This window comes from Aquarana catesbeiana, linkage group LG05 (assembly GCF_042186555.1).
Source record: "Aquarana catesbeiana isolate 2022-GZ linkage group LG05, ASM4218655v1, whole genome shotgun sequence".
In the NCBI taxonomy this organism is placed as follows: domain Eukaryota; kingdom Metazoa; phylum Chordata; class Amphibia; order Anura; family Ranidae; genus Aquarana; species Aquarana catesbeiana.
Window position 1 is genome coordinate 568668453 of NC_133328.1, and position 25129 is coordinate 568693581.

Sequence of the window (25129 nt, forward strand, 5' to 3'; positions counted from 1 at the left end):
TACAAATCAGTCTAGAACAAGACAAATTAGTCACGAAAACATTTTTTAAACAAGTGGACACCAACAGCTATCTATCCTTAAACAGCTGCCACCACAAAACGTGGCTATATAATATACCCAAGGGACAACTAGTCCGAATAAAAAGAAACTGTACGAGTGAAAATGACTACAAAGAACAGGCTAAACTCATAGGATCCAGATTCACAGAAAAAGGATATGAACCCACTTGGATACAACAACAAATAGAAGAAGTCAATAAGATGGACAGAACAAAAATGCTGGAAAAGAATTCTAGAGAAACATTCCATCAAGAAGCACCAAGTATCATCTTTGACTACAGTGTACATTACAAACAGGTATCACGTATAATCCAACGATATTGGCATATTCTCCGGAACGATAAAGATTTGAACCAAATACTACCAACAAAACCAAATATTATATACAAGAAAGCACCAACGGTGAGAAATATGGTAGTCAAATCAGTTATAGAACCTCCGAAACAAGCAACATATTCCTTTTTTTCAGGAAAAGGATTTTACCCGTGTAGAAACTGCTACGCATGCAGCCATGCAAAGAAATTCCAAGGCAAAAGACAAGAGTTCACATGTACTACAACACAGCAGAAATACAAAATCAAAGACTTTGTAGGATGCCATACAGAGGGGGTAGTTTATATACTTCAGTGCAGTTGCCAACTACAATATGTAGGACGAACCAAAAGAGCCCTCAAATTAAGAATTAAGGAACATATCCAAAATATTTTAAAGGGTAATCCCAAACACAACGTATGAAAACATTTTGCGATAGCACATAACCGAGATCCTTCACACCTCCAATTTTGGGGTATTGAAAAATATAAAGGTGCATGGAGAGGTAGTCACAAAATTAGAAGCATAAGCCAAAGAGAGTCATATTGGATACACACTCTACGTACACTTACACCTAGGGGCATGAACGTAGAGTTTGATTTAAACTGTTTTTTAAGCAATTTTTAATTTTTATGATCTTTTTTGATCGATTTTATCGTTACCAATAATCATTGTTGGTGTAATATAATTATTCATTTTTATTTATTTATTTTTATTTAGTATATTATACATATTAAGTCTATGTATTAGACTAGTTATTTATTTTAATATATATCTGAGCATGTGTACCATTTTAATTATGTTAATTATACTATTCGAATTATAGTTGTGCATGTATTGTAATTTTGATATGAGGACTGAGACGCCTCCTTCGGGACTCGGGTGGCGACTGATGGTCCCTATCATCATTTAGTACACAACACTTCCACTGCAGACAGTAACATGGCAGACAACAACACTATTCCCTTCAAAAAATATCCGCCACCTATATGACTTAATTGGTATTAAGGCCGGGTATAATTCAAAAGACTACAAGAAAATGGCCGACATACAATATCATTTCTCGCTTTAATATTTCATATAATGATGAAACAGCAATATTACATGTATTCCCGGAAACATTCACATTGGCTTTTACATATTTTATGTTCCTCATCACAAAGATAAATAGGATATAAACGGAGTTCGCACTAAACAGCGTTCTATATTTGACTTGATTCTCCTCAATATGGCCGCTATCTTACACACAGTGCCACCTGCAAGATGGCCGCGACAGCACAGGCGCACTTTACCAGTATAAAAATGGCCGCTATAAAGACCATTAACAATATAAGGGCACTTTACCACAACAAAAATGGCCGCTACACAACTTCCGGTATCACCACATAAAAGACATCCATCTCGGACCAATCCGGTTCCCCAGTTGAAGTCACGAGCGGTGACGTAACGCGTAGGGCGTGGCCGAGAGCAGACGAAACCGGAAGCCAGTAAGGAGGCGCCTCAGACGCCGCTCCTCAACCTCTTTTTACTGTTTATGCTGTTTTTAATTATTTTTAATGTAAGAGACCACCTATATTTTCAATAAATAGTTATTTTTAATTAACATACTACACCATTGGAGGCATCTTTCTCTCCCTTTCCTGTTCTTACCACCGGACTGGTGGAGCCCAGGTGGGCAACCCCTTTCTGTTCCCATATCTGATAGGTGCTTTAAATCAGGAGAACCACTACACCACCAGAGAAGCTCCACCTGAATGGCACTTCACTACAGAGAACAAAGAACCTGTTTTGATGCCCATATTTATTTTATCTAAGGTGAGAGTCCAGAGAGCCCGGTGTCACCGGATCACCACATTTTAACAATCATTATCACTTCCCTTCTCCATTATATGACCCCAGTGGAAAAGCACAATACAAACTCTTTTTCAAATATTGATGCACAATATAAACTCTTGATTTTTATTTTCATTTTTATTTTAAATATTGAAGCACAACAGCACTTTTGATGATCACCTATTGATTTTATATTGAGCACTGCTATGATGTTACACTTATAGAACACATTTATTTCATTAGTAAATTGTATGTATTACACTTCGAGGTGATAGATTTGAAGCGCGAAATCACTTTATTATTATTGTACTGCTGAGTGTAAGTGAACACTTTCGATTTTGCTGCAGTCCGTAGAGACATCATCACCAGTTACACATATTTAATATCATTATTTTTCAAATTTTTCATTATCCGTTATTTTAGTTCATCACGTGGATATTCACATAACCTGTTTACTCAATATAGCGCGAGGGACCACACTATACATTAATTCTTAATGGTACCCCACACATTGGCAAACATGGGGTGCAATTTAAAAAAAAGGGTTGATGACTTCTTTCCCTGCATTTCTGTGGGTAGAGAAGCTCATTGAAATTAATGGGCTGCCCTACACGCAGCACGCATCCACACAGATGTGAACCAAGTACTTGTTCACATGTCAGTTTGGAAGGGCGGTAAAACCACATTGTTGAGCTGTTTTTACCACCCCCAACTTCTCCCCCTTTAGCTGCAAAGGCAGCAGTTGGAGGTGTACACATGCTGTGGCTGCAGCTGGAGGTATACCCAAGGTGAATGGGTCTGCACTGCAACTCCCCGCAACTTTGTGCATTGCACTGTTGCGGTGTGCTGATGCTGCATTTACGGGCTTAAAACAGGTGGTAAGGAGGCAACATATTGCCTCTTTACCACCTGCCAAATGCCTCTGAAGAGCGATCTGAGCATGGATTGCTTTTCAGAGGAGCAGCAGTTCTTGCTGCTATCACAAACAAGCCCTACAAAAGCAGTTCTGATGGTACAGGAATACGGAGGTCAGGATTAAAAGCAGGGCCGTCTTTAAGGCAGGGCAAAAGGGGCAGCTGCCCTGGGCCCTGTCATTGTTGTGGGGCCCAAAGCAGCTGCCTCATACTTGCCAACTATCCCAGTTTAAATTCCCTTGTCCTTTGAAGTTTTACTCTTGTGCTGTGTCCCGATATCTCAGTGTGAAGTGCTGCCCAGCTCTGCCCTATTGTGTACAGATGACCCACCTGCAGACCCTGTGTTTACATGTAAATAAACGGCAATCATAAATAAATAGCTGTGGCCGACGGCATTGACATGTAAATAAAGGCAGCATTGATATGTATATCATGCCTCCCTGCAGTAAGGAGATGATGTGCTGTAACCTCTAGCAACCAATCAGAGAGCAGTATTACTGTACAGTAATCTCTAGCAACCAATTAACAAGCAGAAATCATTTGCTGTAACCTCTAGCAACTAATCAGTGAGCTGTAATGTGTGCTGTAACCTCTAGCAACCAGTCAGTAAGTAGTAATGATATGCTGTAACCGCTGGCAACCAATCGCAATTGCTGCCTGATCTGATACGGTAAACTGATTTTAAGTCTTGCTGCTATTTACTGTATGTCTCAGAGCAGGTGGAGAGTGAAATTGCATGGGGGGGGGGCCCAAGAAAATTTTTGCCCAGGGTCCAATCAATATTAAAGACGGCCCTGATTAAAAGTAACATACATACATAAATACATAGATACACACGCACACATACAGACACATGTACAAACACACACACATGTATACATGCACATATCCAGGCACAAACACACATATGTGTACACACACATACAGACACATGTACACACACAAAGTACACACATACAAACACGTACACAAATACAGACACGTACACAAACACACAGATACATGTACACACACGCACACATGTGTACACACACACACATACACACACGTAGACACACATATACACACATACACGTGTATAAAGTCCTTTAAAACATTCTAGCACAGTACCTTTCTTCATTCAGCTGGGTACTGCACTGTAGGGGGAAGCAGAGAGCACAGCACACTCCCCCTCCCTTTACTTTCACTTTGCTGAGGCTGACAGGGCTCCTTCACAGTGCTGATGTACAGTTCGGCTGGGAAATCGGGGGATCGGGCTCATCTGACGGCCCTTCTCTCACCTGATCCCGCAGCACACCTGAGGACCCCTGGCGGCACCCTAATGTTCCGTGGCACACTGGTTGAGAAAGGCTGCTCTATAGCACAGGAAGTGAATGGAAATTTCCTCAAAGGGACACAATGGGCAAAGAAAAAATTTGATAGAGGTTTTAACCATTCTTTACTGTTTTCAAAATTAAAAGGGCCCACTTATGCCACTGTGTTACCCCAATATGCGGCAACGCACGCTGCATGCATTAGTGTAATGTGTTGCAATTCTTTGTGAATGGAACGCCAACGCACGTTGCTGACGGACATACATTACAGTGCAGCTCAACACATGGCAAAATACACTAATGTGCTTTGTGATGTGCTGCCAGAAAAGGTAAAGGTACATGCATATTTTTTAGTATGTTACACAAGCCATTCAAATGAATAGGCTGCCTTAACGCAACGCACGTTAACACACAACTTGACAAGCATTAATATGCGAGTGCTAACAAATGGCATTGGGGTGAATGAGCCCTAGAGCATAACTTTTGTGAAGTGGCATTTGAAAAAACGCGTCGCACACCGATAAATTGCTGGTATATAAGTTTAAATTGATTCTAAAGGTTTGTTTTTTTGTTTAATTTTGTTTTTTTTAAATAAACTTGTTATACTTACCTGCTCTGTGCAGTGGTTTTGCACAGAGCAACCCCAATCCTCCTCTTCTTGGGTCCCCCACCAGCACTGCTGGCTCCGCCCCCTTGATCAGTGCCCCCATAGCAAGACACTTGCTATGGAGGCACTGGTGCGTGCTCGCGCCTGAGCCCCGCTCTATGCATCCATGGGACACAGAGGCGGTGCTCAGCCCCGCCCCACTCTCTCCTCATTGGCTTACTGGCTTTGATTAACAGCAGTTGGAGCCAACAGCTACTACTGCTGTGTTTCAGCCAATGACAGCCGAGTCTCCCCTTGTACATCGCTGTATTGAGAGGGGGCTCGGGTGAGTATTAGGGGGAGCAGCACACAGAAGGTTTTTTACCTTCATGCATAGAATGCATAAAGGTAATAAACCTTCAGCCTTACAACTACTTTAATATCAATTAAGTTCGATTTTATTAGGCTCCCTGCCATCACATTTGCTTTATAATCTGTGAATTGTATTGATTTTGAATATTAACTGTAAACTGCATTTGCGTCTTGTTTTCTAGATTCCTCAATGTTTACCAGCCCCTGCAGCTTGGAGGAGTAAAGAATATACCAGGCAGTATTCATTCATCCATCCACTTCACAGGGTTTTCTGGCTGCATCAGAAATCTGCAGGTGGATAGTAAGGTAAGATATGATTCAGTATGGTATATGAGTTCAGGATGTGTAAACACAGTCCAAGGTCTAAAGCCCCATACACACTATTAGATTTTCTGCAGATTTTTGTCTTCATATTTACCAAAACCATGTAATGCCTAAATGCATACAAATTGAAACTCTTAAGGGTTGACCTCATATTATATGGTTTTGGTAAATCTGAAGACAAAAATCTGCAGAAAATCTAATAGTGTGTATGGGGTCTAAGAGTGTAAGCATGATAACCAGGGAACTAGCATGTGCAGATTAAGCAGTAGTAATTGTAGCCGCCATGTCTCAAGAAAGGAATAAAACCTTTCTAAGCATCAATACATATACAATATCTATACAAAAAGGAAGAAGCACCATACTGGTGGGTTTTGCCTTTTATTAAATATTGGGCGTTAAATTCAATTTCAGATTATTTTACATTTGGAATCTTACTAATCAATTTCTTACTGAAATGGATTTCGGTGGTCCATTCTTATGTACAAATGCAAAGTCCTAAATGGTGTTTATTTTCGGAAGAAAAAATGAACCAACTGAATTGTTTTGTGTTTTGGAGATGAATGATTTGGAAAAGCCCCTGGAGTCAGTGAACAGTGCTGCAGGATGTGCTGGGACAGATGAGCAGTGCAGTACAATTAGATCGCCACCTTGTGGAAAGCATGGATTCTGCATAAGTGATCAGACTTCTGCTAAATGTGCCTGTCATCCAGGATATTATGGGAAACTCTGTGATTCAGGTAAAATGTAAAGCAAGAGTTAAATAAAAATGTGTAATCCATGAACCATTTTAACCTTTAAAACTGTTTATGTATCAAACTTAATTCCACAGGATTAGTAATGTTTTAGTCCCATCAGTACTGGGTTAAAACAAGTTCATGAACATGGGCATTATATTTTATACCATGGCTCAGCTGTGTAAAGATCTGACTGCTATAAATAAATGCGCTACATAAAAAATGCCCATCAAATTTATTTACATTTAACCTTCTCAGTTTTTCTAGCCCTGGACTGGCATTCTGTAAATTCTGCCCAAAGGGTTGGTGTGAAATGGAGGTTATGTGGACTTTGGATTCTTAAGGGTTTGATTCAGAAGCAATGTAATATTAAAGTGATTGTAAAGTACACTGCATACAATCTATTGACCTGTAGTCAAGTTGCTAAAATTATGGACAGTGCCGTTAAGTCCTAATAATCGTGAGAAGTGTGTAACCGGCACATCATGAACTTTTATGTGTCACATGAGGAAAAACAGCAGTAATTTGTCCAGCAATTCTGCTTGTACATTTGTTCTGTTTTAAAAAGAGATGTATGGGATTTTTTTTTTTTTTTTCAGAATCATACCTACTTCATCGGTCCGATTCAGCATCTGTCCTCTGCTGGCTCTAACACTGAGAACCGAGTGATCTAACACCGCTGATCGATCGGTTCTCAGGGCTCCCTGAGCAGAGAGCTGGTGACTGTCAGTCACTGCTCTCCGCTCTGCCCCCTCCCCCCTCACTGGAGCGCTGAGCTGTGGAGAGGGTAGGGAGAGGCCGGGTCAGCCTCTCAGCAGCTTGCTGAGAGGCTGAGCCAGGTGTCGGTCCTAGCTTGAGGGCGGATCCAGACTCCATTGTCGCTGTCTTGCCCAAGACTGGACCGGCTCTGTGAAGTCAGCAGCAGGGCTGGTGCAAGGATTTTTGTCACCCTAGGCGAAACCTCATTTTGCCACCCCCATTGGCTCCACCCCTGACTCCACCCCCTTTGCCCTGCCCATGTGACAGGAGGTGGCGCTATACAGGAAGTATCAGCTCTGCTTCCTCTAGCTCTGGCTCCAGTGCTGTGCTGCGCCGCGGCTCTAATTATACTACCGGACAGACGGAGCCTAAAACTGAGTTAGTTACATGCTGCAGCCTGCAAAGCATTCAGACGCAGAGGGAAATCAGTGGCCGGCGCCCCTAGGCAGCAGTGCACCCTAGGCGGCTGCCTAGTTTGCCTAGTGGTAGCACCGGCCCTGGTCAGCAGACTTCAGCCCGCTGTCTGCTGAAAACGGGTCCCAGTAGTGCAGAACGAACTGCACTGCTGTGATCCACAGAAGAAGTACAGCCAAACGAGCTGTACTTCTGTTTGGCTGTACTTTTCCTTTAATTGGGCAAAAACAAATGTGCTTTTGCCTCTTCTGGACAAATGTTCAGTAAAATACCTCATTATGGCCACAAGATGGAGCTGAAGAGCATAAGAAATGTCTTTGTAGAAATGTAACAATTCTAAAGAACACTAGAGGGAGTTAGAAAATAAATGTAACTATTGACAATGTACATGCGGATTTGTTGAACGAAAGGCTATACAATATTTTTTTTTTTATAAATATACCCCTTTGTGTTACCCACCTCCAGAATATTTACCCCTCTTCATGACCAGACCATTCTTTACGATAGGGAACTGCGTTATTTTAACTGACAATTGCGCGGTCATGAAACAATGTACATAAATAAATTTTATGTCATTTTTTCCCATAAATAAAGCTTTTTTTTGGTGGTATTTAATAACGACTGGGTTTTTTATTTTTTGTGCTACAAAAAAAAAAGGCCGACAATTTTGAAAAAAAAAAATACAATTTTACTTTCTGCTATAAAACATATCCAATAAAAAAATGTAAAAAATATGACTTTCTTCATGAATTTAGGCCAATACGTTTTCTGCTACATATTTTTGGTAAAAAGAAATCCCAATAAGCGTATATTGATTGGTTTGCGCAAAAGTTAAAGTGTCTACAAACTATGGGATATATACTGGAATTTTTATTTATTTTATTTTTTATACTAGTAATGGGGGCGATCAGTGTCTTATAGCGGGACTGTATTATTGCAGCAGACAATTTGACACTGACATTTTTGACACTTTGTGGGGACCAGTGACATTAATGCCGCGTACACACGATCGCACATTCCGACAACAAAATCCATGTTTTTTTTCCGACGGTTGTTGGCTCAAACTTGTCTTGCATACACACGGTCACACAAATCTTGTCGGAAATTCCGATCGCCAAGAATGCGGTGACGTACAACACGTACGACGAGCCGAGAAAAATGAAGTTCAATAGCCAGTGCGGCTCTTCTGCTTGATTCCGAGCATGCGTGGAACTTTGTGCGTCGGAATCCAGATCTCAAATTTTGTTTGTCGGAAATTCCGACAGAAAATGTCCTATGGAGCCTACACACGGTCGGATTTTCCGACAACAAGCTTCCATCGAACATTTCCCGTCGGAAGATCCGACCGTGTGTACGCGGCATAATACAGTGATCAGTACTAAACATCTGCACTGTCACTGTACTAATGACACTGCTCGGTAAGGGGTTAAAAATCTAGGGTGATCAAAGGGTTAAATGTGTGCCTAACCAGTGTTTGTGTGTACTATGTGCCGCTTTCACTGAAGGACGTGAAGGATTTTCTTTCCCTGCTTGGCAGGAAAAGAAAATCGTTCACATCCCCACTGTCAGGACAGAGCTCAGCATTGTTTACATAGGAAGTCCGGCGGACATCCATTGACCAGCACCCGCTGATCGGCTTTTGCTGTGACTAAGTGCAGAATCATATATATATATATATATATATATATATATATATATATATATATATATATATATATATGTAATTCTGTACAGAACGGGCTGCCCTGTAGCAGTAAATCTGCTATAGGGTGGTCGGCAAGTGGTTGATGTGTATTTTCTTGTCACATAAATATTTTTTCCTCTTTTATTTATATTCCTTTGTCTTTCATAATCGTTGGTTTTAAATTTGAAGCGTATCTGCGGTCAATATGTAAAATCCTATATTCATTTTCACATTGTATTTCAATTACTTCTAGCCCACTCCTAACAATCTGAACAATCTTGTAGTTTGTACACCTGCCTTCACACACACATGGACTTTAATGGCATCCCAGTCTTAGTCCGTAGGGTTAAATATTAAGTTGCCCCCCCCTTTGCAGCTATAGCAGCTTCAACTCTTCTGGGAAGGCTGTCCACAAGGTTTAGGAGTGTGTCTATGGGAATGTTTGACCATTCTTCCAAAAGCGTATTTGTGAGGTCAGGCACTGATGTTGGACGAGAAGGCCTGGCTTACAGTCTCCACTCTAATTCATCCCAAAGGTGTTCTATCAGATTGAGGTCAAGACTCTGTGCAGGCCAGTCAAGTTCCTCCACCCCAAGTTCCTCCACTCCGCCTACATGGACCTTGCTGTAGGTCCATGTAGGCATATTTAATACTACAACCATTGCCAGGACAAGGTCATCTAGAGCCCAGAGCAAACATGCCAAACTGACCACCCCCCCAAGATGTATGAGCATTATGTGTCAGCAACAATCCCCCCACGAAAACACTGAGCGCTAATCTGCAGGCTTATCCCCCAGGTATAACCCCGCCCCCCCATCCAAGTACAAATCTGCCCCCCTTATGAAATTCCCCCTCTCAGCACAAATCTTTGCCCTCCATCCCCCAAATCCCCTCAGCTCAAATCCCCCCCCTCCAAAAAAAAATTCACCCCTCCCAGCACCAATCATCTACCCCTAAAATTTCCCCTCCTAGTACAAATCTTTTCCCCCAATTCAAATATCCCCCTCCCTGCACAAATTCCCCCCAAATCCCCCCTACTAACACAAATCTTCTTCCCCCATCCCTCCCAACACAAATCCCCCTAAATCACCACTGTTAGCACCCCTGCCCCCCCACCCCCATATTTACCTGCCTAAAACAATACTTACCCCTGGCCGCCCCCCCAAATTCCCCCTTCAAACACAAATCCCCTCACCCCAATCTCCTTGTGGCGCCCCACCTTCTCAAATGATACCACAGTGATCAGGGCAACCGTCCCTCCTGCCCACCCCTTGTCCCGGCCCCCTGACTACAACATACCAATAACTATTGTAGCCTAGTCTACATATGTAATAAACACATACATATCCTTGTAACCCTATTTATGTGTATCTCTGTTATTGTAATACCCAGCACATGGGAGGTATGTAAGTGTATGATGTGTCTGTTAGTTCTACAGGAATGGAGCCTTGAGAAAGGAAGTTGGCTTCATTATGTGATTCATCATCCGCTCAGCCTGCATTATACTTATATACAACTCATGCTTCGAACTCGAATATCTTCTGCTACTATACTCCACCTGACTTCCAGGGACAGGTCTTCTTATCTGAAGCTGGAGGTGAGCTGCAAAAATGCTGGATGTTATCACAGATAATACATGAAATAGAAAGATGTGGCAATTCATCATGGTAACAATCACAACCTATAGAATGAGTATTTACAACCAGATACCTATTGTGTTCTTTAATTCAGCGTTTCTCAACTAGGGTGCCTTTTGGGTTTCCATGGGGTGCCTGGAGCAAGGGACCCAGTTTGCCCTGGATCAGCACCAGGAGTTGCTATGGTTCCACCAGCACCATACCAACCAGTGATGCTCTGGGGCAGTATGCATGGCATCATGCATTGCTACAATGTTAGCAGCAGGAGCACCCCCAGCATTCAGAAGAGGGCAAGAGTCGCCCCCCCCCGTGCCACGCTGCTGGAGCTTAATTATTATAAAGATGAAAAATGTATTTTAAAAAAAAAAGAAACATGTTATACTTACCTGCTCTGTGTAGTGGTTTTGCACAGAGCAGCCCCAATCCTCCTCTTCTTGGGTCCCCTGCCACCTAACTGGGCCCCTCCCCCTTGCTGCATGCCCCCATTGCAAGCTGCTTGCTGTGGGGGTACCCCTGCTTGCTCGCTCCCAAGCCGGCTCTCTGTGTCCATAATACACAGAGAGCATGACTCAACCCTGCCTCACTGACTTTAATTAACAGCAGCAGGAGCCAATGGCTCCTGCTGCTGCATCTCAACCAATCAGCAGGGAGTGATCCGGAAGAGCCTCGGGTCTCGTGCACATTGCTGAATCGAGATCGGGCTTAGGTAAGTATTAGGGGGGGCTGAGGGGAAGCCTTTACAGCCACTTTCACACCTGGGTGTTTTGGGATTGCGGCAGAATTGCGATTCTCAAAACATGCTACAATCACAAAATGCAGAATCAGGTGCTATTATTTTCAATAGCACCTAAAACAGGGTGCGGTTTTGCCCTGATTGTTGCACGATTTGCAATCACTGCAAATTGCATTGCATTAAGCTTTTCGCCCAAAAAGGAGCAGGAGTTTCTTTTGGGTGACATTCATTTCATTTTTTCAGGCTGGGAACATTTTCAGAAAGTGCAGGAATATACCTGTTGATCCTGCTAGAAACCCAGTGTGCATGTTGCTTCCTGTGCACTGAACTGATATCTCAAGCAATGTTATCAGCCATCCCAGGAATCTTTTGTGAGCTACAGAACACCTGCCCCCTATGGATTGTAGACGAAGAAAGGGTGGGGGGTGACTATATGGTCTAAATCAGGAGACCAGTCTAGGGAGACAACACTGCTCTCCATAGATATGATATAGCAAGCCAGTGTTGTCACCCTAAGACAGAACGTGTGTTACTGGCAGGATCATCGGGTGAAAGCTGCAATATATGAAAGTTTTGTTCTCAGGTTTACATATGCTTTAAGAGTATAAAATGTTTTTATGGTGAGCACAGGAATCTCCCTTGTGTTTTGTTTTTTTTTTTTCATTATTTTTATCACCACACATCCTTTATTGTCAGGCATGTATTACATCCTGCTTTGTAAAGAATATTTTATTATAAAGCAACTTTCCTTCTATACTGGTAAGCACTATCACTTCATGTACCTGTGTCACCTGCAGATTAGTGGAGGACACCTCACTGTTGGTTTCAACTTTGGTGAAAGGAGTCATCTGATCAGGCTGCTGGACCTACGTATAGATCATGGGCGATGGGCACTGCTGAGCCTGGAGCGCTATGGCAATGTGTTCACATTGCGTATTGAAAGAGGAGGCGGTGTCCGAGAAGTGACAGCTACTATGGGAAAAAGTAGATTATTCCAAGCTGATCCATCGAATGTTATGTTAGGAAACAGCTTACCACAGCAAGCTGAGAATGATTTTCAAGGTACGTGTTTACACAGAGTATCATAAAACTGGTTTAGCCTTCTCAAATTCTAATTCATGTTTTATTAAAGTTCCACACTTGTGTGCTGTTATCAGTGTAGAAAACTGCTCAGCTCATAAAATAAAAAGTTTATCCTCAAATCTAGTAGAAAATATAAGTGAAGGTAGCAGTGCCTGGACAAGGCCATCTAGAGCCCAGGGCAAACGTGGCAATCTGTGCCCCCCCCCCCCCCCCCCCCAAGATGTATGAGCATTATGTGTTAGCACAAAAAGAATTGAGCACTAATCTGCATGCTTACCCTCTAGGTATAAATCCCCCCTCCTCCCAGGACAAATCCACTCCCCTACTGAAATACCCCCTCCCAGCTCAATTCCTCTCTTTCCCCAAATCCTCCCAGCACATATCACCCCCCCCCCCCAAAAAAAAAAAACTCCTCCTAGCACACATCCTCTACTTCCCCCTGGGATCACATCCTTTCCCCTACTCCAAATCCCCCCTTCTAGCACAAGTATTCCCTCTTAGTACAAATCTCCCCCACCCCAAAAAATGTCCCCTCCAAGCACTAATACCCCCCAATCATCCCTACTAGCACAACCTCCCCTCCCCACTATACTATACCATCTCTTCTAGCACAAATACCCCAAATCCCTCCTCCTACAGCACAAATCCTCTACCCCCATTCCCCCTCCAAACACAAATCCCCCCCTCAAATTTCCTCTCCTAGAACAATTATTACCCCCTGCTGCCTGCCCCTCAAATCCCCCCCAACACATATCCCCCCCCCCAAAAAAAAATCTCTTTGTGGTTTCCTCCCCATCTCACATAATATCCCAGGGCAGCTGTCCCTCCTGCCCACCCCTTGTCCCGGCCCTGGAAGGTAGTAACACATGTCGGTTCTGATCTACGAGTTGAAATAGCACTTAAAGTGGAAATGCAGTAAAACCTAACTAAGCTTAAACCTACTTTCTCCAGCATTCTGAGCCTATTCTATCTACCCTGAAAAAGGAAAAGTGCCTATACTTACCTAATCTGAAGTTGCTCTGGTCTGGTCACATGATCTTTCCAGCACAGGCTTCAGTGTTTTTTTTTCACTTATATTTCTTTATTATAGAATTTCATCATTTACAGACCAATATACATTCTTGTTGGAAAATCTAATTCTTATCTCCTTATTAAACTAATACATAATTTCCTTATTTCTAAAACCATTTATATAAGGTCAGTCCAAGGCCAGTTCTGAAATTTTTCTTTTACACTACACAAATATAAAAACTAACCAACACACAAAAAACAAAAACACAGAACAAAAAAAAAAAAAAAAAGAAAAAAGGGGGGCGAATAAATCGAGCGACTAATCCAATCCTTGGCTAATATACTAAGCTGTTTATCTATGTCTATAAAAGAAGTTATCACTTCTGGTGGGTTTTTACAATACCTTCCTTTCTGCCCACTGGTATGGCCCTCCATCCCCATTTTCCTTCTGATACCATACTTACTATCACAAGCTACCTTTGACCTCCCTACAAGGGAACAAAAAAAGCCAATGAAGATGGGACCAATCGTGGGGCCAATATCTATGGTTTCCACAATTTAATTAAATTATTATAGGTATTCCCCTATTACAATAGATTTGTTGTTCCTTCAGAAAGTTGTCATTTACTTGAAGGCTTAATTCCTCCAATGAGGGTACACTTGGAGATATCCACTTTAGGGCAATTAGCTTTTGTGCTATAAATAATAATCTAGTAAAAAAACAAAGTAATGATAAAAAAAAAAAAAAATAACAAAAATTAGCTGCAACAAAAACCATCAAATATCTCTATGGTGCAAGTAAAATAGTAAAAAATAAGTTGCGCTAAATGTGAAAAAGATCACAAATCAAGTGACATAAGGTGCAAATAAATAAATAAACAGTGAAAGTTCAAAAATTCATAAACACAAAAACGTATGCAAATAACAGACTTGAAAGTGGGTAGTAAAAAACGAAGTTAATGAATATTATAAAAATAAAAAAAAAATTATGGCAATTGAAAAAATGAATAAAAAAAAGTCCATTAAAGTAATACAATAAATGAAAAAAGAAAAATCCGTTGAGGTACAAAGTTCCAAGGGTTGTCCACCTTCACCAACAGGGGAGGAGAGGGAGAGAAAAGGAAAGGATCCCAATCTGAAGAGAAGAACCCACTCTATGAGTGGGAACCCTTACCAGAACAGATGGACCCCCTCTAGAGCAAGGTCATAAGTGCAGGCAGATTAAGCCCTCTGCGGGGACTGATAAGTATTCGATACCTCCGGAATCCTCAGAGTATTAACAGGAGCCACTCAGCAGGGTATAACAGGAACAGACTAATAGGCACTCCAATCTAGGGGAATACACTCCGACCCGAAGCCAAAAGTGTACAAGGGATAAAAGAAAAAGGACTCCAATCGTGAAATAACGTTTTTTAAAAAGGAGCCTTTATTATTAAAAAGGAAAGCAGGCGGTAAGAACCGCAATACTGCAAGATAAAAATAAATAAAAATAGCTGGCAGACTCAAAATGCAAACACCCGTGTATTAGGGTCACATGTGGCGTGGTGGCATCAGCGCATAGCACCGCCCTACATGTTTCGTAATACCTTACGTCTTCCTGGGGCCCATATCTGCTTAGTCTTGTTGCCAGGACCCTGGCCAGAATCTTAGCGTCCGAGTTCAGTAGTGATATCGGGCGGTAAGATTGTGGAAAGAGAGAAAAGTATTGTTGCGCTACTAAAAAGATTTTCTCTTAAAAGTGTAAATCAGCTGCCAACATCACCAGTATGATAACCGTATACAAAATGTGATAAATAAATAAATGCAGCGCTAAGTGTCATTAACCATGTGTTTTTCTGTGGTTAAACAAACGTATAATCAAACATGCGTTTTCAGTGATTATACAAACATATAATCAAACATATCACCTTTCATAGGTAATAAGGATGTTCATCCGGAAAAATGTGATGGTGATTCGAAAAAATATGAGTGAAAATAAGCAACAAATTATAAGTGCAGTGTCTACACACATGAATTATCTAATTAGAATAATATATATCACCCTACATCACAGCAGTGTATAGTAGTATATAAAGGAACAAAGTCATAGGCGTGCGCACAGAGTGTGCCGGGTGTGCCCAGGCACACCCTAATCCCCCCATGCGCATTAGTGTTATCGTTCTGTGTAGCAACAGGAACATGGGAAAGATCTTCCTCTTACCGGCTCTGCCATAAGAGAAGTGTTTATCCTTTTCTCTTTCACTGTGCCAGCAGGAAGATCAATGTGCCGGGGTCATATATATGTAGAAACATACACATGATTGTGTGTTTGAGCTTAAGGGTGCACACCCTAATGCATTAGGCTGTGCACACCTATGAACAAAGTCCATACATAAAAAACTCTAGCGATAACGCTGTGCAAACTGTGGCACTGATGAGATCCCGTAGTGATTGTTACATCTGGTGGGCAATCTTCCTGCATACAGATTTCATATAGAAATAGTAAGGTGGATGCGCTTACCAGAAGGGATGGACACTCTCACCGTACGGCGGGGTGTCATAAGGGCTTGTGGATCCAGATGATCCTATGGGTGTTCACTGGAAACTCGGTGAGGCGTGCCAATGGACAGTACCGGAAATTGCATACACAGCGACTTCAGAGACGAGGTAGACTGTAGGTCACCGGATGGATGGATGGATTCACCTCTCCCAATACGCTGGTGACCGAAAGGATGTAGTTCTCACCACGTCACAATGTCATCCACATAGGGGAAAAAAAAGGGAATCTCCACATGGTGCATGAACCGATAACAGCAGGTTTAGTTGAAATCATCAGCGGTACAGCAGACGTTTCACAAGCATCAGATAAAAAAGTGAGAACTACATCCTTTCGGTCACCAGCGTATTGGGAGAGGTGAATCCATCCATCCATCCGATGACCTACAGTCTACCTCGTCTCTGAAGTCGCTGTGTATGCAATTTCCGGTACTGTCCATTGGCACGCCTCACCGAGTTTCCAGTGAACACCCATAGGATCATCTGGATCCACAAGCTCTTATGACACCCCGCCGTACGGTGAGAGTGTCCATCCCTTCTGGTAAGCGCATCCCTCTTACTATTTCTATATGAAATCTGTATGCAGGAAGATTGCCCACCAGATGTAACAATCACTACGGGATCTCATCAGTGCCACAGTTTGCACAGCGTTATCGCTAGAGTTTTTTATGTATGGACTTTGTTCCCTTATATACTACTATACACTGCTGTGATGTAGGGTGATGTATATTATTCTAATTAGATAATTCATGTGTGTAGACACTGCACTTATAATTTGTTGCTTATTTTCACTCATATTTTTTCGAATCACCATCACATTTTTCCGGACGGTAAGATTCTGGAGCCAAAGGATCCTTTCCAGGATTTGGTAGCACAATGATACAGGTGTCCCTCATAGAATCTGGAAGCTTAAATGATTCTAAGGCCTGGATAAGAACTTTCAACAGTTCTGGAAGCAAGACCTCCCCATGTTGTTTGTATACTTCTGATGGTAAACCATCAGTACCCGGGGCCTTATCGTTTGGGGATTCTGCCACTGCCTTGACAAGTTCCTCTAATGTCAATGGGGCATTACATTCCTGTCTATAAGTTACAGAGAGAGAGGGGAGTTTTAGTGGGTCTAAGAATTCCTTAAGACTTGTCTTAGAGTATTTAACTTTATTTTGATATAAATTACTATAATAAGTAACAAAAGATTGCAGTATTTCATTCTATTCGTAAGAGATATCTCCTCCTGCTGTACGAATAGTGAAAATAGCTTCAGTGTATAGGAGGGACGGTCGACAACGGCTGCAGAGGCTGACTATGGGGTATCCATTGTCGGCCGTCCCTCCTCTACACTGAAGCTGCAGCAGGAAGCCGGTCATGTGACTGGACCAGAGTGACTTCGGAATAGGTCATTATAGGCATCTTTTATTTTACAGGGTAGATAGAATAGGCTTAGAATAGCGGTGGAAGTAGGTTTAAGTTTAGTTTTGACTGAACGTCCACTTTAAGGTATCTTAAAGCGTCCTTAAAACATGGTAAAGTGGCCTCTCAATCAATGCTATCTCTTTTATTTTAGTGTTAAGGATTACTTTTTTTTTTTGGAATGTTATCCTTAAATTGCAACCCCCCCCCCCCCCCCCCCATTCCCTAGCACTCCCAATATTTTGATATTCAAAGTCATCTTTGCATGCTCCAGCCAGATGCACACCTGGCTGGTCACTTAGGTCTAATTCACACCTATGCAGGTTGTAGTTTGCAGGTTCCCGATGCATTTTGCGTTTTTCAATACATGTTTTTGATCCATTGAAGTCTATGGAACCAAAAGTCCCTGGCCCTTTCCATAAAATGCACAGATGTGAAATACATCCATAGGAAACCATGTTAAATGAACTGTAGTGTGTTTCTGCAAAACTGAAAACGTGCTAAAGAATGCATAGGTGTGAACCAGGCCTAACTGCTTCTGCGCACAAATTCTGTCCATTCCTATAGAGCAGCTGTTGTGTCACATGAACTTCTACATAGGAATGCATTGGGTTTTTCCACACACCTGCACAGGTAGCTAGGGGCCGGCCCAAGGATGTGTGGGTCACAGTGTGGATCTGGTAGGAGCGTGGACAGGTGAGTAGTGCTCTGGGGGGTGTTGGGGAGTTAAATTGAAAGATAACTGCAATGAAATACAATATTTAAGTAATATTTAGCAAGAATCAGCAATCCACCCACACAGCCACGTTTGACAGGTATACAGGGACAAGTGCATGGCCCTGGATGCACAGGATCTCCATTGGGCACTATGCACTGTCCATTCAGTAATTTGGGCTGTCTGCATGCAGCTCAGCGCTAGGAAAGAGAAGTAATCAAAGGGCTCTTCACGCTGTACGGGGATGTGCGTCAATGTAAATGAAACCTAAATTCTCATCCTTATAACCCAAAGTTTCTCTAAAGCTTGTAATATGTTTAGCTTTGCTTGCAAAGTAGCCAGAAGTTTGCTTACATGTTATAATCTGCACAGCCAGAAGGGGAACAGGATGTGCTTATCTGCAGATAGAGCTACAACATTAACTTTCTTTTCTGTCATGTTAGTGAAATCTATGAATATTTGTCCTCATGATCTAAGGAAAACTTTAATGGGCTCTTTTAATTGTGCACAGGATGTTTTCGGGATGTGCGCGTCAATGGTCTTGTACTGCCGTTGGATGGAGAGGGTAATGAGCACAGCTCTGTTGTCAGCTCGCAGGGAATCAGCAATGGGTGCCACTCGGATGTCTGCAGGAATCAGCCCTGCCCCTCTCACCTCAACTGTATTGATTTATGGAGAAAACATGAATGCAGGTACAATACTATTTGGTGATGACACATTGGTAAGAGGCAGGGTTTACTACTCTTGGACGCCCACTTATTCTCTGATTGATGGATCTTAGAAGAAGCTCCAGGGCTCCTGAAAGCTCTCCGGTATATTGCTCACATTTATGTACAAGTATTCATTTTTTTATAGAAAAAGGTTTATTAACCACGGCAATACCAGTATGTTACACTCCCTTCCTTTCTGAGCCATTTTTCAGCTTCCAGTATTGTGTTTGACTGACAATTACTTGGTAATGCAATAGTGTACCCAAATTAATTTTATATCATTTATAGACAGATGGGGGTTTCTTTTGGTGGTATTTAAAGCCCAAGTTTACTTAAGAAAAAAATCAGCACAAGGGATATTACTTACATGCAGTGTGATGTGTCCCTTGTGTTGCTGTGCCCTGATTTAGCAGAAATCTTCCACCTTCGATGAAGCTGTACTTCCAGCTTTTATAAATGGAGAAGCTGAAAGAGCAAGCAGAAAGGGCGGCATATTCAGACATTCTTGAGCTAAACCAGGACAAAGCAGCACAAGGGACACATCACATTAAAGGTAAGTAACATCCCTTGTGCTGATTTTTTTATGCAGCTAATAGCAGAACTTAGATACTTTGACTGTTGTCTTTATAATTTTCCATCTCGGAGCTTCTTCCTCATACAGCTCCCTAGCCATGCTACCTGACACCAGGTATGTGGGTTTCGCCTGCGCCTGCCAGGTCTTATGGAGTCCTTATGGAGTCTCTATATGTACACCCTCCCTTTTAGAACTACAAACTCACATGCATCCATTCCAAGAGGGACAAAGAACTAAAGTCTTGCTGACTAAGGAGCTGCTATAAAGAAGGAGGAGAAGAGTGTCCCTTTCGCTCTCTCTGTGTGCGCCACTGGGAATGTCTGCATATAAGTTTGCAGTTATAAACACAAGCTTACACATAGTGGAGACTGCAGCAGAACCACATATGTCCTGGCAGGCATGGTGGCACGACATACCTTGAGGCAGGCAGTGGGCTATGGGGCTGCTATATAAGGAGGAAACTCAGAAAAAAATATAAGAACAACAGTAAGCATGTGTAAGTTTTGCTATAAGTAGCTTATTTAGCGAACTGAATTGACTTTACTATCATTTTAATCAAAAACGGACTGCGGAATGTAGGGCTTTGAGTTTATTGCACTTACCTGTATGTTGTCCTTCCTGAGATACAAATTTGTCTCAGTACATTTCTATTTCTACAACATATAATGAGCAGGGATCAGAAGCAGACAGCTAATGGTAATACTGTTGCATCCCAGAAGGGACAGCACTAAGGTAAGTTATTAACATAATACATATAAAACCTCTTCCTTTTTGTTGATGCTTTATGGAGTTCTTCTTTAATGTCAGGTTCCAATAATAGGGGTTTACTCCTTAGCTTTACAGTAACAGGCTAAGATGTCACATGGATCTTAGAGAAAAACACTTGCTAAATGAATTAGTCAGACAGACCCATTCTATCACAGAGGCACTGAAAAAAAGATGGTAGAATTTCATATCTATTTGGGTTCTGTTTACTACCAATAGATACCCAATGACTGAAGATCATCTTAGACATATCTATGTAGTGATTCTGTAATTCTCTCGATGCTTTTGTCAAATATGCAGTACGTTTCTCTGGTTTAGGTGCCCAACAGATAAAGTTGGAGTGATGAATAATGTAACAGGACAGAAGGATTGTCACCCATCACCTTGTACGAAATGGAGCTGTCGGAATGGGGGCAGTTGTGTAGCTCAGTCTCAGCACAAGTATATCTGCCAGTGCAAAAAAGGCTTCAAGGGCAGGACCTGTGAGACCATTCAAGCCAGAGCTGGGAAGATTGTTGGACTGAGCTCAGGATCCATTTTAGCCATCAGCATGTGTCTTCTGATCTTCATAGGTAAGATCATGGTTCTTTTTCCTTTTTTTTCACATTGTTAAAGTAGAACTATAGGTAAAACTTTTTTTTTCTATTTTGGATAAAGCACGGAAGGGTTATAACCACTGTCAGATTGTTTTCTGTCATTTGTGTCTCTTTGCAGTGATTTCCCTTCACGGAAATTCCAGCAAATAATGATATTCTCTGGGGACCCCCAGGTCAAAAGAATTAGTGTGCCCATTGGAAGATTTCTCCTTTATTACTTTTCTGTTGACAACCCAAAATTTGGGACTCTCTTTTACTTTCATTGATAATGGTAAACAGGATAAATAGAGAGAGTGAATCTCCATAACAGGGACACAGAAAGCAATAAAAACTGACAAGCGTTCAATTCCTCGCCACTCTATCCAAAACTAAAGAAAAGGTTTTTGCCTTTAGTTATACACTTATCTGGAAAATGGTATATAAAATAGAAGTTGGTAAAAACTACTGTATGTTAGTGTAATCCTGCCATACACATATAGATGTATCTTTTTTGTACATTAGGGTTTATATTATTTGAGGCACAATAGTAAAGGTGAAGCCCACCAAACATTGAACTCAGATTTCAATAGACCCAGTGGTTTGAAGTGAAAGTGGTTGTAAACCTCTTTTTAGAACTTGTACCTATAGGTAAGCCTAGAATAAGGCTTACCTATAGGTACTGTAAATTTCTCCTAAACGTGCGCTGTTTAAGAGATATTTACCTTGCAGTGCACTGTGAAGAAATGGCCCTCCACGCCGTTTCTTCCCGAGCGAGTGCCGTGACTGGCGGCTCCAGAGCGCATGCGCGGGAGTGACATCACGGGGCTCCGGACAGTCACAGAGCTGGAGTCCGCAGCCCCAGAAGGAAGAGGGGCGAAGATGGATGCGGCCACCAGCGGGGACACGACAAGTTCTCCGGGCGGCAGAACCGTTACTTCCGGTGCGGGCTTTGTTTGCAGGTAAGTGGCACCACTAGCCCATCATGCTTTTACTTGCAGGGAACAAAAGAGGAAGTAAAACCCATCAGGGTTTACTTCCTCTTAAAGGTACTCTGCAAACATTTCAATTGTGCGCTATGTCTAAATTCCCTATAGTATTCAGTTGGATTGGATATGAATTGAAACATGTAAGGGTGAAGAAGTGCTTCTCTGTCCTCCGTAGTTGTAAGAGATGGAGTGTGTACAGAACAGTTCCAATTGACAACAGCTTGCAGCCCACAAGCACCATCAAAGACTTCTGACTCCAACTGTAACAAATTATATTCAGTTAAGATTGTAAATTGGGCAGACTTTCTGTTTAGTATATTTATTTTAATTCCTGGAAAACATTCACAGTCTACTGATTTAATTTGTTGCCTGGTGTAGCTCTGCAGGAGCTCCCTGGCTTTTGTTAACTTCTAGAGACCTGAGAGAGCTCCCAGCACTAGTTGCTGAATATGGGTCACAGGAGTGCAGAACTAAGTGCTCTTCTGTGATCTGTAGAAGTATGGCCAAAAGAGCTTTGGCCATACATCTCCTTTAATCTTCACCTGAAATGAAGTAATCTTCTGCCCTTCTTTATATGAGAAGAAGCGCTCATTCCCTTTTATCTGAACTAGATTTTTGTTCCACCTTCATCTAAGATGCAGCAGTAATCTGTCTTATTTGGATCAATATTCTGACTTTATTTAAGATGGGTTGATGTTTTTGTTGCAGCCTTGTTGGTCTCCTACACAGTATGGAGTCAGTGGGGAAGATCAAAGTTTCGGAAAGGTGGAGTTTATCACATTCCTGCAGAACATGAAAGCTGGGAAGATATCAGAGGGAACGTCTTGAATTATAACGAGGAGGGTGGAGGCCAGGTACACAGTATTACATAGTCTCTTGACTTGAATTCCTGATTGTGGTCTTTGAAACGATATTGCCTCTGACAGTAAAGTTAAATTTTATTGCGAGGAATACCATCCTTTAATAAGGTTACAGATCATCTGGGCATAAGCTGATTCAATAACTTGGAACTTGAATATTTTATCCAAAAAGTACCATTAAATTCTGACCAACATATTCAGAGAGGAGGCAGTTTTTGGTCTGCATATATAAAACAAGGCCATCTGTTTGCTAGAATCATGGCATTCAGGGATCCATTTGCTGAGGTGTTGTTCCCTAGTAGTTTGAAAGGCTCTCCCTTTAACTTTAATGCCCTGTACACACGGTTGGACATTGATCGGACATTCCGACAACAAAATCCTAGGATTTTTTCCGACGGATGTTGGCTCAAACTTGTCTTGCATACACACGGTCACACAAAGTTGTCGGAAAATCTGATCATTCTGAACGCGGTGACGTAAAACACGTACGTTGGGACTATAAACGGGGCAGTAGCCAATAGCTTTCATCTCTTTATTTATTCTGAGCATGCGTGGCACTTTGTGCGTCGGATTTGTGTACACAAGATCAGAAATTCCGACAACGGATTTTGTTGTTGGAAAATTTTATAGCCTGCTCTCAAACTTTGTGTGTCGGAAAATCCGATGGAAAATGTGTGATGGAGCCTACACACGGTCGGAATTTCTGACAACAAGGTCCTATCACACATTTTCCGTCGGAAAATCCGACCGTGTGTACGGGGCATAAATCTGTATATTGCAAATATTTGATGCTGCACACATGCTGCATGGCAATTCAGCATATTTTATATGATATAAAAGTGTATTGTTAAAACAACTTATTTTATCCAGAGTTAAAGCAGTAATTCACTCTCTCAATCAACATTGACTATTTTTAATCCTTATGCTGCTAGCATTAGTAAATGGATAGGAAAGTATATCATATTTGCGTGTTTGAAACTTTTTTTCCCATTTTTTAAAGGAGAAGTCCAGCCTAAGCTCGTTTGGCTGTACTTCTCCTATGGATCACAGGAGTGCACTTCGTTTTGTACTTCTGTGACCCGTTTTCAGTGGAGAGCGGTCTGAAGTCTGCTTTCTGCTGACATCATAGAAGTCAGTCCAGGCAATGCGTCATCGTGACAATAAATTCTGGATCCGCCAGGTGCCTGGACTGACACCCGGCTCAGCCTCCCAGCGAGCCCCTGGGAGCCTGAGCAGGCCGCCCCCGCCCCCTCCACAGCCCACAGCTCCAGTGAGCGAGGAGGAGGCGAGGAGGAGGCAGAGCAGAGAGCTGGTGACTGACAGTCTACAGTTCTCTGCTCGCGGAGCTCTGAAAACCTGAAAATCGAATGATCAGTGGTGTTCAATTGCTCGGTTCTCAGTGTAGAGGCGCCGGGGGACAGATGCAGCATCGGACCAATGCTGCATCCAACGAGGTAAGTATTATTCCTAAAAAAACAAAAACCCTTCTCTTTTAAGTTACTTTCTGGTTTCCATGCCTAGGCAAATTATGTTTTACATCTCAGGAGTCTTGAGGAGAGGAGGAGGGGCTTTTTCAGCTAAGCACATCCTTTCCTGCTTGCATGACTGAGTTAAGGGCAGGTGGATTCCAGGAAATGAATGCAACATGAATCATCTGCCCTTACTCAATATGGCCATGGCCAGAAATGTTGGGTATTTTGATTTCTCAACAAAATAAAGCATGGAGACATGGATGGATGGATGGGTGAGTTTGTTTTGAATATTAAAAATGAATTAAATAGCATTTTTGGTTTGTGCTGCTCAGATGAAGCGTAATATATAAATATTAAAAAAAAAAAAAAAAAAATGAGAATAATAGGGTTTGTCGGTTTAACAATCAGAATGGTTGTTAAGGGATGGTATCACCTGTTTCAAGTGATATATAAGCCAGAGAATAGTGCAGCAGGGTGGAGGGACCCATTAAACCGTGCCACAATTTGTAGTGATATATTACATTTAAATATATACTGCAAAGAAGGAAGAGTCACTGTGCTGTCATTTTCAGCGCTGGAAGAAAACAGACAGACTAAGCGGAGCACTAAACAACAAAGGCACCAAAGTTATTGTAAGTAGCCATTGTTTTGTCTATCACTACATTTGTACTCATCATTTTGAAATATTGTCTACCTCAAAACAAGACATCTGTGTTTTTAAAATGCATCTTCCAAGACAACCAGGGTATGACTTTCTTT

At 41.9% G+C, this 25129-nt stretch overlaps 1 protein-coding gene across 2 annotated transcripts in view; it reads left to right on the plus strand.

The window, feature by feature from the left end:
* Positions 1-25129, plus strand: part of LOC141145371 (neural-cadherin-like) — a 159294-nt gene that overhangs the window by 118593 nt on the left and 15572 nt on the right. For both annotated transcript variants that reach the window (XM_073631991.1, XM_073631992.1), the window contains exons 26-33: positions 5572-5695; positions 6270-6450; positions 10735-10901; positions 12472-12736; positions 18940-19120; positions 20796-21049; positions 22747-22892; positions 24943-25002. In XM_073631991.1, the coding sequence (XP_073488092.1) occupies positions 5572-5695; positions 6270-6450; positions 10735-10901; positions 12472-12736; positions 18940-19120; positions 20796-21049; positions 22747-22892; positions 24943-25002 (1378 nt within the window). The remainder of the gene's footprint in view (positions 1-5571; positions 5696-6269; positions 6451-10734; positions 10902-12471; positions 12737-18939; positions 19121-20795; positions 21050-22746; positions 22893-24942; positions 25003-25129) is intronic.